We start from the raw sequence: 17,838 nt of genomic DNA on the forward strand, positions 1-17,838 counted from the left end.
TCTCAGGCCACGGCGACGGTTCTGCAGCACGCACAGGGAAGAGGACGGCCACGCGGAGGCTCCTGGTGGTGTGGGCGGTGCTGGACGGCGCCGTACTGCAGGGCTGGCCCCTGCTGGTCACCACAGCGGTCCTGCCACCGCGGAAGACGCCGGAGTTGACGTGACACATCACCACCGACGCTCGCGACCGGCCAAACAACCGTGCAACGCATTGGACAAGAAGGAGCAGTGAGCAACGATCCAAGGCAGCTACTGGCGAGATTGACGAAGAGCCCTAACGAAAACGACACTAACGACTGAACCCAACACTGAACTTCTGAAACTTAACAGGAACAGTGCCGGCCACCTGTTCGACGAAATGATTTATGCACGTGGAAAAAATTTCTAGAGCTGAAACTTGGTGAAGTGATCTCTTGATGTATCTGGAGACTACCTGAATTATCTCAGAATTTTTGGAAAAGAAAAAGAATGAAATTCACCAAAAATGGAAAATCTGGTCCAAACTTGCAGCAAGCAAATTTTGAAAAATTTGTACTGTGGACTAGCAGATCTTGATGAATCTAAGTTGAGGACACTAAGGACTAGCCAGAGGAATTTATTTGGAACCAAAACTCAAAGGAAATCTAGTAGTTCCTTTGTGAATCACTAAGGTCCAAATAAATGGCAGAAAAAGATTTTGAGTTTAAAATAAATAGAATTAAAATCTAGGGGAAGTTGAACTTTGCTGGACTTGATGCTTGACTTGACCCAAAGTGGGGAGGTGGGTTTTGGAAGAAGGTTTTCAACATAGGTCATGGCAAGAGAGTAATTTTTGAATGGGGAAGAATAAAATTCATAATTTGTAGGAATTATTTTTAATAAAAAGGAATTGTAAAAACCTTCCAAAAAGTATTTGTGTTGAGCCAACACAAGATGAAAAATCTTCAAGACCAAAAATCAATATTGTGAAGAACTCATGAAATATTTGTCATAAAAAGATTTGAGAAGATGAGCCCCTTTTTTGAAAAATTCAAGTGATCTTCTTTAAATCAAATAAAGAAGTTGATAAAAATCAAAACCAAATCTTGGGGTGTTACACTTTCTCGTGACAAAAATCTCTCTACTAAAACTAACTTAGTTGTGTATTTATCTAAACAGACTCTAGCTTTTATTACATGCTCTTTATTATCTTGCAAACCTATCTTATCACACCTACAAAGTACTTCTAGTTTCATACTTGTTCTAGGTAAAGTGAACGTAAAGCATGCATAGAGTTGTATCAGTGGTCGATAGAACTTGAGGGAATATTTGTTCTACCTTTAGCTCCTCGTTGGGTTCGACACTCTTACTTATCGAAAGAGGCTACAATTGATCCCCTATACTTGTGGGTTATCACAAGCGCATTGCATCCATCTTGATCTTGTGATCATCGACGACATCCGCAACATGCAACTCCAATATCATCTTCTCCTCCTCAATTTTTTTCCTTCAAGTAATTGTTTTTTTCTTCAACTAAATTTATCCTCTCGACAATAGGGTCGGTTGAAATTTCCGGTTCACATACCTCCTAGATAAATAAAATCTATGTCAAGTTTGTCGGCATAATTATCATAAACAATAAATGAATCAAATAGTTATAAAAGATAATATATACCACATCTGAATCATAGCCACCTCATTGGTCATGGTTCGTGGCTGGAACCGGGACTAAAGGCCACCCTTTGGTCCCTGTCGGTGTCAAAACCGGCGGATCTCGGGTAGGGGGTCCCGAACTGTGTGTCTAAGGCGGATGGTAATAGGAGGCAGGGGACACGATGTTTTACCCAGGTTCGGGCCCTCTTGATGGAGGTAAAACCCTACATCTTGCTTGATTATTCTTGATAATATGAGTAGTACAAGAGTTGATCTACCACAAGATCGGAGAGGCTAAACCCTAGAAGCTAGCCTATTGTATGATTGTATGTTGTCCTATGGACTAAAACCCTCCGGTTTATATAGACACCGGAGGGGGCTAGGGTTACACAAGGCCGGTTACAAAGGAGGAGATATACATATCCATATTGCCTAGCTTGCCTTCCACGCCAAGTAGAGTCCCATCCGGACATGGGATGAAGTCTTCAATCTCGTATCTTCATAGTCCAACAGTCCGGCCAAAGGATATAGTTCGACTGTCCGGAGACCCCCTAATCCAGGACTCCCTCAGTAGCCCCCGAACCAGGATTCAATGACGTCAAGTCCGACACGCAGTATTGTCTTCGGCATTGCAAGGCGGGTTCTTCTCCAAATTTCGAACGTTTGTCAAGTAGTGTCCGGCACCATAAATGTTGGACCTCTTGGCTTCCGCGCCCAATAAGGGCTATCTTCCACGCGTCAAATGAATAGGAGGAGCCAGGGCGTTTTTACATTCACCCCCCTAGCCAGATAAATAAATTGTCTATTAAAGGGATGGGGATTCTTATATCCAATCCATACCACCCTCCCCCAACGAGAATCCATCGGAGCATGCTTTGGAAAGATCCACTCCAGCATGGATGACCTCCACAGCTCCTCCTCCCGCCCCCGTAGCCCTAAACCCGGTGATTGAGGGAGGTGTTCTGTCCCACACAGTCGATTAGTCGAACTGCAGACCAAGGGATTTCTCCCTCCAGCGTATATGGTTCCCGTCCGAGCCGGGCTCGCCACCTACAATGGCGGGGAGCAAGCGAAGAGCTTCCCCAACCCCTCTACGGGGGAGCGAGTATGCCTTGTTCCTTATTTATTAAGGGGACTCGGATTTCCAATTCATCCGTTCCTCCATGGGCTCCTGGAGTTTTACGGCCTCCAACTGCATAATTTCACCCCTGCTTACATTTTACATATCGCCAGCTATGTTGCCCTCTGCGAGTTATTCCTGGGCTGCGAGGCTCATTTCGAGTTGTGGAAAAGGTTTTTTTGCCTCGTCCCCCGCACACAGAAGGGGTCACTTTATCAAGTGGACGGACCGAAATATGGCGCATCGCCGAAACCGGATACCTGTCCGGTACTCCGAAGAAGACGTCCAAAGACTGGCCTTCGGAATGGTTTTATATGGAGGACGTCTCCCTTCCGCACCCTGTTCGGCGGGGTCTTCCTGAGTTCAACAATGCTCCTATGAAGAAACGCTGAAGTTGGCGCCCACGGAGCCCCCAGGAGGAAGACAACGAAGAAGTCCTTTACCCGATGAACCGGATTAAAGCGCTGGCTCAATCAGGATTGACAGTAATCGGGGTTATGTCAATATGCATAATGCGGGGAGTGCATCCACTTCAATATCGAGGGCATCCCCTGTGGTGTTTTAACGGGGAAGATGATGCCACCCGTTGCAGGCGGAAGGGTCCCGACAACGCTGCTGCTTTAGCAAAAAATTTGTCCGAGTTGTTCAAGGGAGAGGAAGAGGAGTTCATCCGCATCAAGCCACGGGATGGATTCTCCATGTACAACCCTCCAAGCTGGGTGAGTCATATCTCCTTACTCCCATTCTTCCCGCATTCTTTGTCGTAGGTACTCACCTTGCCATTTTGCGGCAGGAACTGCGAAAAGCCATAAGGGAGGTCAACAGCCCATCTCCACAACCAGAGGACCCTGACCGGGCCCTCGGTCCCGGACTCGAAGAAGATCCGGACATATTCGTGGAGCTGATAGACTGGCGGTTCTATCAATTAAGCTGTGATGACGCCATGGTGGCCATTACGGCCGACTATCCCGGACTGCTTCCTGCATCGCATGTAAGAAAAAACAAAAAACCCAACTCCAAAAACTAGGATCCCCTTTTAGACACTTCACCTACCATATACATGTGGTGTTTTACAGGGAAGGCATTCGGGACACCGTGCCGAACCCGCAGCAACTCGCCAACAAGAGGCACCGAGGCCGGGCAGGCCAAAAAGGAAGGCGGTCAGGACGGAGACGTCGGTGCAGAGGTATGATAAAAACCTCGCTCCGTGGTTGTCGCCTTTCTCAAAATGTAACGACGTCCATGTTTCTTTAGCAGAAAAAACGCTCGCCGAAATATGTCGGGTGAGGCTGCCGATCATGCTTCCACCAGTCGGGCTCCAGGACCGGACATAGAGGTGGAAGCCGACATGGGGCGGACGCCGAATACTCCCCCTACAGAGGATGCAGATAGACTATCCGCTAAAAATTCAGAAGTGGAGAGCGCCATGAATCATAGGCGTCGTCGGGCCGTACTCCGTGACGCTTGCTTCTCACCAGAGGCATTTGATGCCTTCAATTCTGGAGACGCGTACCTCCGTGCTGCTCAAAATGGTCTAGCCAGAGCCACGGACCAGTATGTAAGGGATGTACGGGTAAGCAAATCTGACAATTATATGTATCAGTAGCCCCTGAGACTTGAAATAGTTAGCAGAACTGATTTAAGGATCATCTATTGTGCAGGTTCTTACAGAGAAGAATACTCGACTGTCACAGGAGCTAGAGGAATGCAAGACCCAACTTCGGGCCGCCGTTGCCGCATTGAAGGAACCTAAAAAGTCCCCAGCTGGTAACATTTGTTTCAAGGAATGATGGGTACCATATAGCGTGCGGCGTGGTTGCAGATCTAACAATAGATATTGCAGATGAATCCGGAGAGAATCCGGAGGACCAGCATGCCGTACGACAGCTAAAGGCTGGCGAACGCGTGCTGACTGAGGTCAGGCGGGAGAAAAACAATCTCCAAGACGCCAATACCAAGCTGAGCATGGAACTAAAAGATGTTCGAGCCCAGCTTGCGGACTCCGAGAAGGAGAATAAGAGGCTTCGCCGCGGCATTTTCAGTAAGTGCTTGAATGAACCCTTAAAAAGGGGACGGCGGAGAAGCCGGCTAACAGAGTTATGTCTGCAGGTATGCTGACGGGTCGTCCCGCGGAGGAGATGCCCGGGTCTGCGGGTGATATTCTATCCGAGCTCTCACAATTGCACGAACAAGTTCGGCAGGTGATGCAAGGTATTGCCCAGGCCTTGTGGCCATCAGTCTCCCTGCCAGAAGGCATTGGAGAGCTTGCGGAGAAGCTCAAGGGAGCACGGCGGCGCTTCCGATTATGGAAGATATCGGCCTGCCGTCAAGGTGCCAGGGAAGCCTGGGCCATGGTGAAGACGCGGTATACCAAGGCTGACCCAAACCACATGGCCGAGGTCGGACCTATGGGGCCCGATGGGAAAGAGATCCCCGTTAGCTTAGTCTATGGGCAAGTAGAATTGGCCGCAAAGTATTCCCAATAGGATTGTAGGCTAGACCGCCTGTTGGATGGTATAGAAGAGGAATTTAGTCAGTCTACATGACTATGTAATTAAAGTGACATGCATAATGCCTTCTAGCCGGATTGTAAATCATTTGTCATGGCGGACCTTTTCTCTTCAACCTCGGGACCCGATAGTCCGGAGTGTGTCCGAATACCTGCTCAGTTATATAAGAACCGAGGTATGCGTGGAAACCAGGCGTAGGGGTCATTAGTGCTGGAACACACAAGTACCCAACTAGTTATGTTATATTACATGGGTAGTAAGAAACATCTTCCAGGGAGAATAGTTTCGTTAGGGGTTCCTTTCCCTGGGTACGCATGCCCTAAAGTGCATGTCCGGACTGCGAGCGAAGACGCAGGCAAAAACATCTGGGGGCATATATGGAAAATAAATAAAAATCATCTTTTGTTCGCCGACCGAATATTCCCTTAAGAACGCTAGCATTCGGCTTCACCCAGTCTGAGGTACACATCCGGTTGACCCGGTAGTAACACTCGCAGAGGTGCTCCCCTTATGCCCTAGCCGAATTAACGGGAACGTAGGGCATAAATACAAGAGCCAAGCAACCCAGCTTGGCCAAAACTTAAGTCATATCGATGCATATAATGGTGAAGAAAAGGTACATGCGGAAGAATAACACATGTGCAGGGCATGAAGCCCAGATAGATAATTAAGCTTCCGTGTAAGAAGCCCACAGGTATAATGAGCGCGGTTAGCGCGCCTATAGTGTGCAAACGAGGCACAAGTTGGCCCTTAAAGGCCTTGAGAAAGAATAAAAGAAAGAAAGAGAAAAAACACAGATAATGTATATGCAAAAAATGGCCAGAGGAAGGAGACGAACATAGAGTCCGGCGCTAGGCGTAGAATCTTCGGAGCCTGGCTGCGTTCCATGGGTTCGGCTCAAGTCGATTATTCGATGCATCCCGCAGACGGTACGCTCCACCGGTCAGAACTTGGTCAATAATGAAGGGACCTTCCCATTTGGGCTCGAGCTTGGTCTTTGTCTTCTCCGGCAGGCGTAGAATTAACTCGCCAATGTTATAAGTTTTGGCCCGTACTTCTTTGCTTTGGTATTTGCGAGCCTGTTGCTGATAGAATGCGGAACGGGCTTTTGCCACGTCGCGCTCCTCCTCCATAGTGTCCAGACTATCCTGCCGATCGAGCTCGGCTTCTCTTTCTTCGTACATGCGCACTCAAGGTGAGTCATGAATTATGTCGCTGGGCAGAACTGCCTCTGCGCCGTACACCATAAAGAAGGGTGTATATCCGGTAGTACAATTCGGCGTGGTCCGCAGCCCCCAGAGTACGGAGTCGAGCCCCTCTACCCAGTGCGTGTTAGACTCATTTAAGGACCGCCCTAATCTGGGTTTAATGCCGCTCATGATAAGACCATTTGCTCGCTCAACTTGGCCGTTGGTTTGTGGGTGATAGACGGAAGCATAATCGAGCTTGATGCCCACGTTGCTGCACCAGAGTTTTATCTCGTCGGCCGTGAAGTTCGTGCCGTTGTCAGTGATGATGCTGTGGGGGACGCCATAACGGTGTACAACCCCAGATATGAAGTCTATCACCGGTCTGGATTCGGCTGTTTTAACAGGTTTGGCTTCTATCCATTTGGTGAATTTATCCACCATGACCAGTAAGTATTTTTTCTTATGGGTTCCCCCTTTAAGGGATCCAACCATGTCAAGCCCCCAGATCGCGAAGGGACAGGTAATGGGGATTGTTTGGAGGGCGGTGGGTGGCATGTGGCTTTGGTTTGCAAAAAGCTGGCAACCGACGAAGCGTTGGACCAAGTCATGTGCGTCTGCCCGGGTCGTCGGCCAATAAAAACCTGTACGGAAGGCCTTGCTTACAAGGGCCCAGGCTGCAGCGTGGTGGCCACCGAGTCCGGCGTGAATTTCTGCCAAAAGCTTCCGCCCTTCCTCTTCGGAGATGCACCTTTGAAGGACTCCGATAGTGCTTTTTTTATACAGCTCTCCCTCATGGACCCTGTAGGCTTTAGATCGCCGCACTATGCAGCGTGCCTCATTTTGGTCCTCTGGAAGTTCCTGCCTAGTTAGGTAGGCCAAGAATGGTTTTGTCCACGGGGCAATGATGGCCATTATGACTTGGGCTGAAGGTGTTATTTCGGTGGCAGAGCCGCCGATTATGTCAGAGTGTTCGGTATCGGGCATTTTGGTCGGGTCCGGACTATTGTTACCGGTGTCCCCTTCCCATACTACGGATGGCTTAAATAACCTCTCCAAAAATGTGTTGGGGGGACCGCATCGCGTTTTGTGCCGATGTGGGCGAGGATATCCGCCGCCTGATTGTTTTCCCAAGCCACATGGTGAAATTCGAGCCCCTCGAACCGAGCTGACATCTTTAGGAAGGCGTTTCGATAGTCCGCCATCTTCGGATCCTTGGCATTGAAGTCTCCATTTATTTTGGGATATTGCGAGGTTCGAATCCCCACACACCTCCAGGCGTTGAATGCCCATGGAAACTGCCATCCAAAGACCATGTAACAGGGCTTCGTATTCGGCTGCGTTGTTGGAGTCTGTATATAGTGTCTGCAGTACGTATTGCACTGTATCTCCGGTTGGGGACGTCAGGACGACGCCAGCCCCCAGACCAGCCAGCATTTTGGAGCCGTTGAAGTGCATGATCCAATTGGAGTATGCGCCATACTCTTTAGGGAGTTCGACTTCCGTCCATTCAGCGACAAAGTCGGCCAATACTTGCGATATAATGGCTCGCCGAGGTTTGTATATTATGTCGAACAGGAGGAGTTCAATTGCCCATTTGGCAATCCGGCCCGTGGCGTCGCGGTTGTTTATAATATCATTAAGTGGCACTTCCGAGGCTACTGTAATCGAACACTCTTGAAAGTAGTGTCGCAGCTTCCGGGATGCCATGAATACCGCATAGGCTATCTTTTGATAATGTGGGTACCGTGATTTGCATGGAGTGAGGACAGTGGATACATAATATACCGGCTTTTGAAGAGGGAATTTATGTTCGTCCGCTTCTCGTTCGACGACGAGCACTACGCTTACAACCTGATGAGTTGCCGCAATGTACAAAAGCATTGGTTCGCCAATGTTTGGTGCGGCCAGGATTGGGTTGGTTGCCAGTATGGCTTTTATTTCTTCCAATTCAGCTGTGGCAGCGTCCGTCCACTCGAAGTGTTCGGTGCGCCGAAGGAGGCGATAAAGGGGTAATGCATTTTCTCCTAAGCGGGAGATAAAGCGGCTTAGAGCCGCCACACATCCAGTTAATTTCTGAATTTGTTTGAGGTCCGTTGGGATAGCCAACTGTGACAGAGCTCGGATTTTGGCCGGATTAGCTTCAATTCCTCTACTGGAGACAATGAAGCCCAGGAGCTTTCCGGCTGGTACGTCGAAAACGCATTTTTCCGGATTGAGCTTGATGTCGTATGTTTGGAGGTTGTTGAATGTGAGTCTCAAGTCGTCTATTAGAGAGTCGACGTGTTTGGTTTTAACGACCACATCATCTACGTATGCCTCTACTGTTTTGCCGATCTGTTTCTCCAGACATATCTGAATCATGCGTTGATATGTTGCGCCGGCGTTTTTGAGCCCAAAAGGCATTGTGTTGAAACAGAAGGGGTCGTATGGTGTGATAAATGCCGTTGCGGCTTGGTCGGACTCCGCCATCTTGATTTGGTGGTAGCCGGAGTATGCGTCGAGGAAACACAATGACTCGTGTCCTGCGGTAGCATCGATAATTTGATCAATGCGGGGGAGGGGGAAGGGATCCTTTGGGCAAGCCTTGTTGAGGTCCTTGAAGTCGACACATAGGCGCCATGATTTGTCCTTCTTTGGTACCATCACCAGGTTTGCTAGCCAGTCCGGGTGTTTTATTTCTCTAATGAATCCGGCCTCCAATAGCTTGGCTAGTTCCTCTCCCATACCTTGTCTCTTAGGTTCGGAGAAACGCCGAAGAGCCTGCTTGATCGGCTTGAATCCCTTTAGGATGTTGAGGCTGTGCTCGGCCAACCTGCGTGGGATTCCTGGCATGTTTGAGGGGTGCTAGGCGAATATGTCCCAATTCTCGCGCAGGAACTCTCTTAGTGCGGCTTCCACGGCGGGGTTTAACTGTGCCCCGATGGAGGCTGTTTTTGTAGGGTCCGTTGGGTGGACTTGGAATTTGACTATTTCATCCGCTAGTTTGAAAGAGGTGGACTTGGATCTCTTGTCAAGTATCATGTCGTCCCTGTCCACTGTGGAGCGTAGCGCAGTTAATTCCTCGGCCGAAAGGGCTTCGGATAATGCTTCGAGGGCCAATGCGGCTGTTTTGTTTTCGGCGCGGAGTGATGTGTCCGGATCACTAGCGAGAGTGATGATTCTGTTGGGCCCGGGCATTTTGAGCTTCATGTACCCATAATGGGGTATGGCTTGGAAGATCGTGAACGCCTCTCGTCCTAAAAGGGCGTGGTATCCACTACTAAACGGGGCCACTTGGAATGTAATTTCTTTGGACCTATAGTTTTTCGGCGTGCCGAATACCACATCTAGTGTGATTTTCCCAGCATAGCGTGCTTCCCGACTGGGGATGATTCCTCTGAAGATTGTGTTGCTTTGCTCAATGCGGTTCCAGTCTATTTCCATTTTTTGAAGAGTTTCCTCATAGATGAGGTTTAATCCAGTGCCGCCGTCCATGAGTACTTTGGTGAGTCGAAAGCCATCCACAATTGGAATGAGGACCAGTGCAGCTGGTGCTCGGGCTGTTCGGAATTTAGGTTCGTCACTGGCATTGAAGGTAATAGCCGTGTCACTCCATGAATTTATTGCTGCCACGTGGCAGATTTCGGCAATGCCGCGGAGTGTTCGCTTGCGCCTATTATTTGATGCGAAGGTCTCAAAGACTGTTAATACCGTATTGTTATCCCTGGGATGGTGCTCTGTGGCATCTGGGATGAGAAGATCCTCGCCGCTTTTGGCCACCTGCCGGAGTATCCAACATGCTCTAAGGTTGTGTGTTGGTATGGTATCTGTTGTACTATGAATTTTGCAGGGTCCGTTGAGCCATCCCTCCAATACGGTTCCACGCCCTGTAGAGGGTTTTTGCTTCTTTGTAATTAACTCGGGTGTCTTATGATAGTGCACCATTTTATTTCGGACTGGGTGTATATTCGGAGCCGGATTATCCCAAAATTTCGTTTCGGTTTTCCAGGCACTTTCCATCGCACAGTACTTTCGTACTATGGACACCAAGTCGGCGAAGCGTGATATGTCACGGCGACTTATGGCGTTAAGGATTCCCTTGTCCGTGCATTTATTGTAGAAAAGTGAGACTACGTCTTCCTCGCGGCAGTCCTTAACCTTGTTCATCACAAGGAGGAATCTGGCCCAATAATGATGTACTGTTTCATGGGGCTCTTGCCTAATGTGGAAACGATTGTTTATGTCTGGGTGGGTGGGTGTATTTGACTCCGAACCCTTACCTGATCTGAGACCCAGGGGCCGAGGTGTTTCCAATCTTAGAAGTTCGGATTCCCGGATGTTGCCCGATGAGTCTGGCCCGCTGCCTGACTCTAGGTTCAGGGCTTGGGCGATGTCCTCACGTAAACGGGTATCCGGCTCGGAGAGCTCAGGAATCCGGACATAGTTAGTCCTCAAGATAGAGGAAGACTCGCCGCATTGTTCCTCCACCACCGCAATATGATGGGTGACCGGTGGAGAGTTAATCTCTCTTTGATCGGGTTTAAGCCCAATCCGATCATAGTCCATAGCGACTCACAAGGCGGCGATGCGATCCAAGAGCTCATTTAGGGAAGAGAGCTCCATTGGATCCATCTGCTCGGCGAATTCCGAGCCGGCGTGGAGGCTGTTTTCGGTGACCCGAGAAGTCATCGTCGGTGCAGCGGCCGAACGGGCGATCATGATGAAACTGCCAAGCCGGAGAGTTTGGCCGACAGCCAGGGCTCCCCCGGCGGTAATGTTGTTTTTAACAACGAGACGAGGCATCCTTCCTTATGGCGACGACACAGTGTAACTCTCAATGAAAGCACCAATGTCGGTGTCAAAATCGATGGATCTCAGGTTCGGGCCCTTTTGATGAAGGTAAAACCCTACGTCCTGCTTGATTATTCTTGATAATATGAGTAGTACAAGAGTTGATCTACCACGAGATCGGAGAGGCTAAACCCTAGAAGCTAGCCTATGGTATGATTGTATGTTGTCCTACGGACTAAAACTCTCCGGTTTATATAGACACCAGAGGAGGCTAGGGTTACACAAGGTCGGTTACAAAGGAGGAGATATACATATCCGTATTGCCTAACTTGCCTTCCACGCCAAGTAGAGTCCCATCCGAACACGGGACGAAGTCTTCAATCTCGTATCTTCATAGTCCAACAGTCCGGTCAAAGGATATAGTCCGGTTGTCCGGAGACCCCCTAATCCAGGACTCCCCCAGTCCCGGTTCCAGCCATGAACCGGGACCAATGGATGTGGGCTAAGAGCGAGGCCTATTGGTCCCGGTTTGTGTCTGGACCGGAACAAATGGGTCCAGACGAACCGAGACCAACGAGGCCCTGCCTCCATGGGTCCCGGTTCGTGACTGAACCGAGACCAAAGCCATGTTTTCTACTAGTGAAGGAGATGGACGAGGCGGCAAACGAGATGTTTAACAAGAGTGATGACGAGGAGGACATTTACGGCTCCGCCAAGGCCACACCCCACCGCCACGACCACGAATCCAGCACGTCGAAGTACGCCGCCGACAGCGAGCAAGAGTAGTGCATGATAGGTCGTCACCGCTCGGGTCCCAAGAACGCCACCGCTCTTCCCCTCGCGTTGAAGCCATGACGTTGGGATGCCGGCAACCACGATGACCGTGTGCTGGAGCCGTCCAGTGGGAGGGTTGTAATTCCGGTGGCCCCGTGTTGAGGAGATGGCAAGGGGAAGTTGGGGATGAAGAGAAGGCACCAGATCTGAACAGTTGGGAGTCGTTTCATCATACGGCCAAGGCACGACCGGCCGAATATTTTGGTCGGCCGGCCGGGCGCCTAGTGCTGGCCTTTACCTTATCAGTTCGCCTGTTCGGGCGCCTAGTGCTGGCCTTTACCTTATCAGTTCGCCTGTTCGGGCGCCTGAGTCTCCCCCAGTCTATCGCCAGAGTGTTTACCTGCGCCAGCAATGGATCCAGCCACCAAACTGCGATTCGACTCGCCGCTCCTCCGCGTCTACGAGGACGGCCGAGTGGAGCGTCTCTTCGGCACAGAAACCACCCCGCCAGGCTTCGATGCTGCCACCGGCGTCACCTCCAAGGACGTCGTCATCGACGCCGCCACCGGCGTCTTCGCCCGCCTCTACGTCCCCGACCTCGTCGCCGCCGGCTCCGGTTCCCAGCGCAAGAAGCTCCCGATCCTCGTATACTTCCACGGCGGCGGCCTGGTCCTCGACTCGGCCGCCTCTCCGACGTACCACAGGTACCTCAACTCCGTCGCCTCCAAGGCCGGCGTCCTGGCCGTGTCGGTCAACTACCGCCTCGCGCCAGAGCACCCGGTTCCCGCGGCCTACGACGATTCCTGGGCGGCGCTCAGCTGGGCCGCGTCGAGGGATGACCCCTGGCTTTCGGAGCACGGCGACGCCGGCAGAATCTTCTTGGCCGGCGACAGCGGAGGCGCGAACATCGTCCACAACATAGCAATCATGGCCGGCACCCGGGATGGTTTGCCCCCAGGAGCACGGATTGAGGGGGCGATCATATTCCATCCTATGTTTGGGGGTAAGGAGCCAATGGACGGCGAGGCCATGGACATGAGAGCGATCACGGAGAAGCTTTGGCCCATAATATGCCCGGAAAGCGCAGACGGGATGGACGACCCGAGGTTGAACCCGTTGGCTCGTGGAGCGCCGAGCCTGCAGAAGCTGGCATGCCGGAGGCTGCTTGTCTGCTCGGCCGACGGAGACTTCGCGCTGCCGAGGGCCGCGGCGTACTACCAGGCCGTGAAGGCCAGCGGGTGGCCCGGCACGGTGGAGTGGCTGGAGTCCAAGGGAGGAGAGCACGTGTTCTTCCTCAGCAAGCCGGAGTGTGATCCGGCTATGCAACTGATGAACCGGGTGGTCGCCTTCCTCGCCGGCGATTGATTCAGAGGGCACTCGCGTGCTCAGTGAGTTCCCCTTCGGATTGCAAGTGTAATCAGAACTCAGAAACACACTTATTTTGTGAATTCAGAACCATGAAAATAAAGGGCAAGATTTTTTGATCCCCAGCCTCTGTTACTGAATCATTCGCCGGCGAACTAGAGAAAACAGACTCAACAGCGCCTGACGAAGTCGGCCACGACGGCGAGCTCCTTGGCGGCGTTGTCGCAGTCGGGCTTGAGCAAGAAGTAGACATGCCCGTCGCCCTTGGTCTCGTAGAACTCGAGCTCGCCGCCCCACCCGCACGCCTTGACGCCCGCCGCGTAGGCGCGCGACCTCTCCACGAACCAGCAGTGTTCCGCCGTGGCGACCAGCACACGGTCGCACCCGAGCTGGCTCAACTCCTCCGGCGACGCCCCGGGGTTGATGTACGGGTGGTCGAGGCCGAGCTTACCGCCGCAGGCGACATGCCATACCTGGTCAATGCCGCCGCGGATGGCGGCGTCCGTGAGCTCCCCGCCGACCGGCTCTTTTCCCCAGAAGTACGAGTGCAGGAGCGCGATGCCGCTGACCTTGTCGCCGTACCCCTCGATGCGTTCCTTCCGCAGCCGGACCGCCGTGCGGTGCGCCATGTTGGCCCCGGCGCTGTCGCCGGCGAGGACGACGCGGGACGCGTCGCCGTGCGCCGCGAGCCAGGGCTCGGCGCCGCCCGGCCGGCACGAGGAGACGACGGCCTTGAGGGCCGTGAAGGCGTCCTCGTAGGCGGCCGGAACTGGGTGCTCCGGGGCGAGGCGGTAGTTGACGGAGACGACGACGGCGGGGGCCGCGGCGGCGAGGGAGGCGGCGTACTTGTGGTAGAGCGGGGAGGCAGCGGTGTAGATCATGAACGCGCCGCCGTGGAAGAACACGACCACAGGGAGCTTCTTCCCGGGCTCCGCCAAGGAGGCGGCGGCGGGGAGGTAGATGCGAGCAGAGATGTTTGCCGCCGGGTCGAGGACGGCGTCCTTGGAGGCGACGCCGCTGGCTGGGTCACCGGACGGTGAGGAAGGCACGGTCTCGGTGCCGTTCAAGCGCACGACGCGGCCGCCCTTGTGCACACGCACGACGCCGGGTATCTCGTGCTCGACCTCGGAGCCGGGGTCGTCCATGGCTGGGCTTGCGGCAGGCGGCAGTGAGCTTTGGCTCGGCGTCGCGGCGCTGAAGGCCGTGATCCGAATCTGCAAGAGCAAAGCGGCAAGCGGGGCGACGACGAACACACGCACAGCACTGCACCACCCGTCGCCGCGTTTACCGATTGCCTGCTTAAAAAACTACAGGCTTACGTAAGTGCTGACGTGGGAGCAACCATGGTCCACCGAGGAATGCTACATCCAGGTAGATTTTAATTTTTTAGATTCACGTCAGAGCAAGTGCAATAAAGGTCTATAAGAGCAACTTCAATGGGGCAACTCATTTCGTCCGTGCCCGTTCGTTTGGTACAGCGCAGACAGAAAAATCGGCCCAACGCGCCGATTCAAACAGACGTATGTCCGCTTTCGTCCGCCTGCAGACCCATTTTCGGTCCATTCTTGAGCCTAATTTGCGTCGGCACGGACATAAGACGGACGCGTGCGTGCTCGCCCTGTTTCCTCATCAGACCCGCTGGTCGGTGATACACTGGATTGGCCTCTTCACATCAAACAGCACACCCTCGCCCGCCTGCTTCGTCGCCGACGCCGCCGGCCATTTTTTCCGATAAAAAGATAGTTCTAGCGTACACAGATAAAAGAAAAGACCAACTACTCGTCGCTTTCCGACTCCGACTCGGTAATGTCCTCCTCCGACGTCTGAATGTAGGCGTCAGCATGCTGCTCGTCTTCAAAGTCTCAACCCGACGTTTCTCGTAGCTTGTCCTCCCTATAGGCGGCTTGCTCCGTCCTCCTCGCGTCCCTCTCCAACCTCCTTTGCTTGTAGAAGTGGCACTCATCGACGATGTCCTGCGGGAAGCATTCGCACTACACCACCATGGCTTCCACGTCCATCTCGGCGATGGCGAGGCGAGGCTGCCGCCTCCGGTGGACACGACGATCCTCGTCGGTGAAAAGCCGCGGGAGAGGCGCGAGATCCTGCGCCCGCTGGCTCGACACGTCGGGAAAATACATATCCCGATGAGGCCTCGGGAGGCGCCACGACGCCGCGTCGTGCGCGCGGGTCGCCTCCTCTGCGGCGTCGAAGGTGCCGAGGATGAGGCGTTTCTCGCGAAACCAGATTTCGGAGGAGAAGGCGCCGGAGCGGCGCTCGCGGACTCCGCGAAAATCCAAAGCGCCGAGGCGGCGCATCGACATGGTGGCATAGCGACGGCGAGGCTAGTGAGAGGGGGCGAGACGAGTGGGCGGCGGACAGAGTGTGGAGGGAGCGCCTGCTAGCTCTTCTCTTTCAGTATTATGAAATTTCATTCCCATTAGAATATTAATTGACGGATAATTAAAAAAAAACTCTAATATAATAGAAAATAAAATGAAACGGTCGACCCAGATATAGAAGGTCGACCTAGGCGGATATACGCTATAAAATATATGTTCTACTTACTTTTCGTTGGCTTCGGAATAATAGAGTAATTCGGAATAGCAGCCAAAATCTTGGGAAAATCTAAGTTAATGACCAGGTTTGGATAAATAATTTAGGAAGGATATTCTCATACTGACACAATACAAGGACTTATAACGAGCGCCGCCCGCGGTATGGGTGCGAACCTTTCCCGCGCGTTGGAGCGCCAAAATCAGCGCGCGCTAGGCCGCTTTTCCTCGCCCGCGCAAACCTTTGCTACGTGCTGGAGCGCCAAAACCAGAGCGACGGCATGGCCACTGGCATGATCTAAAAGCGCGTACGGTCATAAAATGGGTAGGCCCGTTGGGCGCACTGCCGACCCAAAGCTAAAAAAGGGCGGACGGCGAGCGGGCGACCGACCCAAACAGATAAAAAGCGAACAAAAACGCCGTCTGTTTGGGTCGACCCGTTGGAGTTGCTCTAACCCGCATTATCAAGTGGAGGAGGGAGACATGAAAAAAAATGAACTCTCACACAAGATCCTAGCTATATGCTAACTTCTAGGCAAATACTACAATAAATAGAAAGAAATGTGCTTATAAAATTATTCCCTTTGTAAAAAAATATAAGACCATTTAGATCAGTATATGATGAGAGTACTAATCTCATAGCCAACTTTATAGCACACCTTACTATATAAACGACTGTAGTAGATGACTATGAATGTCATGACAATTTCTTATAGCGATCAACTGCGAAAATGCCAAACGAAGACCGAGCTTCATGGAGGTCTTTGTTTGGAAACTTCAAAATTTAAACTTGTCAATTTCAAAAAATTCTGAAAATAAATACACATATACCTAGATACATAATGTACACGTGTGCAAATTTTTAGTTTGGAATACAATAAAATGTGAGCTACACAAAAAAAAACAATCTGAGGCTTTTTAGCATCTGTACTGTTCATCTTTAAAGTCCATGATTTTGCTTTTTTTGTGCAGCTCGCAATTCAAGGTATTTCATCCTTAAAACTTTCACATATACACTTCGCATCCTTGCATACATGTCTAATTTTTTCAGAATTTTTTAAACCAAAATTTATAAATTTTGAATTTTTAAAATAAAGAGCTCCATGACGCTCGGTCTCTAAAATGCCCTACTCGATCAACTGGCTTTACTGTTAACTATGCTCTCAGTCGATTTGCGGGGCAGATAGAGCAGTGCCCAAGGTCAAAGACCCTTTGGAAGAGGCCTCACCAGGACCGTCGGGGAGATATGGACGTCGCGGCTGGCCTCGATTTTTTGTGCTAATCGTGGATCAAATTGCACGGAGGCAAAGACTGAATGTTCGTACATGAGGCGTAGTTTCGCGAATGCTATGTCTCGCTTATAACAAAACTAGGGTGAAACTTTCCTACAACATGCATGTGGGCCGGTCTAATAGCGTGTTACTCGTTCAGTTGGAATAGTAGCTGCATTGCATACACATCTGTACTCAACCTGTCTCTGAAAAAACAGGCTCATATGCGACATCTGCGACTTGTTTGGTTGTCTGCATATGGACTTCCTGCATTAGGGGATCAATTTTGACATGTTGTTTGGTTGCCTGCATTGTCTCGGCGCATGCAACTACACGTTGTTTGGTTGCCCGCATGGGGTATGATTAAGAGTTAGCACTTGCACTTAGCACACAGGGCTAAGAGCTAGCAGAGGAAGGAGGAGAAGAAATGCAGTGTGCTCGGACCATGGCGACTGCGGTGGATAGTGGCCGTGGCGCCGTGTCCGACATGACGAGCATGGAGTCGTGGACGAGTGACCCCGCCGGCAGCACGGCGAGCGACACCGTCGGCGAACTAGTTGCGGTGTTCACGCAAAGACAGTGGATAGAGGAGGAGAATGCAGTGCTCGCGCCATGGTATCGTCAGTGCAGTGGACGAGAGAGGAGGCCGAGATGATCGACGCAGGAAACGACTCC

The 17,838-nt window shown here is 51.6% G+C and overlaps 2 protein-coding genes and 1 pseudogene across 2 annotated transcripts; 1 reads left to right on the forward strand and 2 right to left on the reverse strand.

Moving 5' to 3' along the window:
• Nucleotides 1–12,345: 12,345 nt before the first annotated feature.
• Nucleotides 12,346–13,459, forward strand: LOC125509587 (tuliposide A-converting enzyme 1, chloroplastic pseudogene; annotated as a pseudogene).
• Nucleotides 13,396–14,645, reverse strand: LOC125509586 (putative carboxylesterase 12). Its single transcript, XM_048674581.2, has one exon. It carries the CDS (start codon nucleotides 14,483–14,485, stop codon nucleotides 13,511–13,513), a length of 975 nt encoding a protein of 324 aa, XP_048530538.1. The 5' UTR covers nucleotides 14,486–14,645; the 3' UTR covers nucleotides 13,396–13,510.
• Nucleotides 14,646–15,331: 686 nt separating this feature from the next.
• On the reverse strand, nucleotides 15,332–15,661 carry LOC147971843 (ethylene-responsive transcription factor 3-like). The gene has a single exon (XM_087524148.1). It carries the CDS (start codon nucleotides 15,659–15,661, stop codon nucleotides 15,332–15,334), a length of 330 nt encoding a protein of 109 aa, XP_087380274.1.
• Nucleotides 15,662–17,838: the final 2,177 nt, after the last annotated feature.

Source organism: Triticum urartu, chromosome 5A (assembly GCF_056163025.1).
Source record: "Triticum urartu cultivar PI428250 chromosome 5A, HENAU_Tu73, whole genome shotgun sequence".
NCBI classification, from domain to species: Eukaryota; Viridiplantae; Streptophyta; class Magnoliopsida; order Poales; family Poaceae; genus Triticum; species Triticum urartu.

Coding starts and splice junctions, on each gene's coding strand:
- LOC125509586 (XM_048674581.2), bottom strand. CDS start 14,485: ATGGACGACCCCGGCTCCGAGGTCGAGCACGAGATACCCGGCGTCGTG.
- LOC147971843 (XM_087524148.1), bottom strand. CDS start 15,661: ATGTCGATGCGCCGCCTCGGCGCTTTGGATTTTCGCGGAGTCCGCGAG.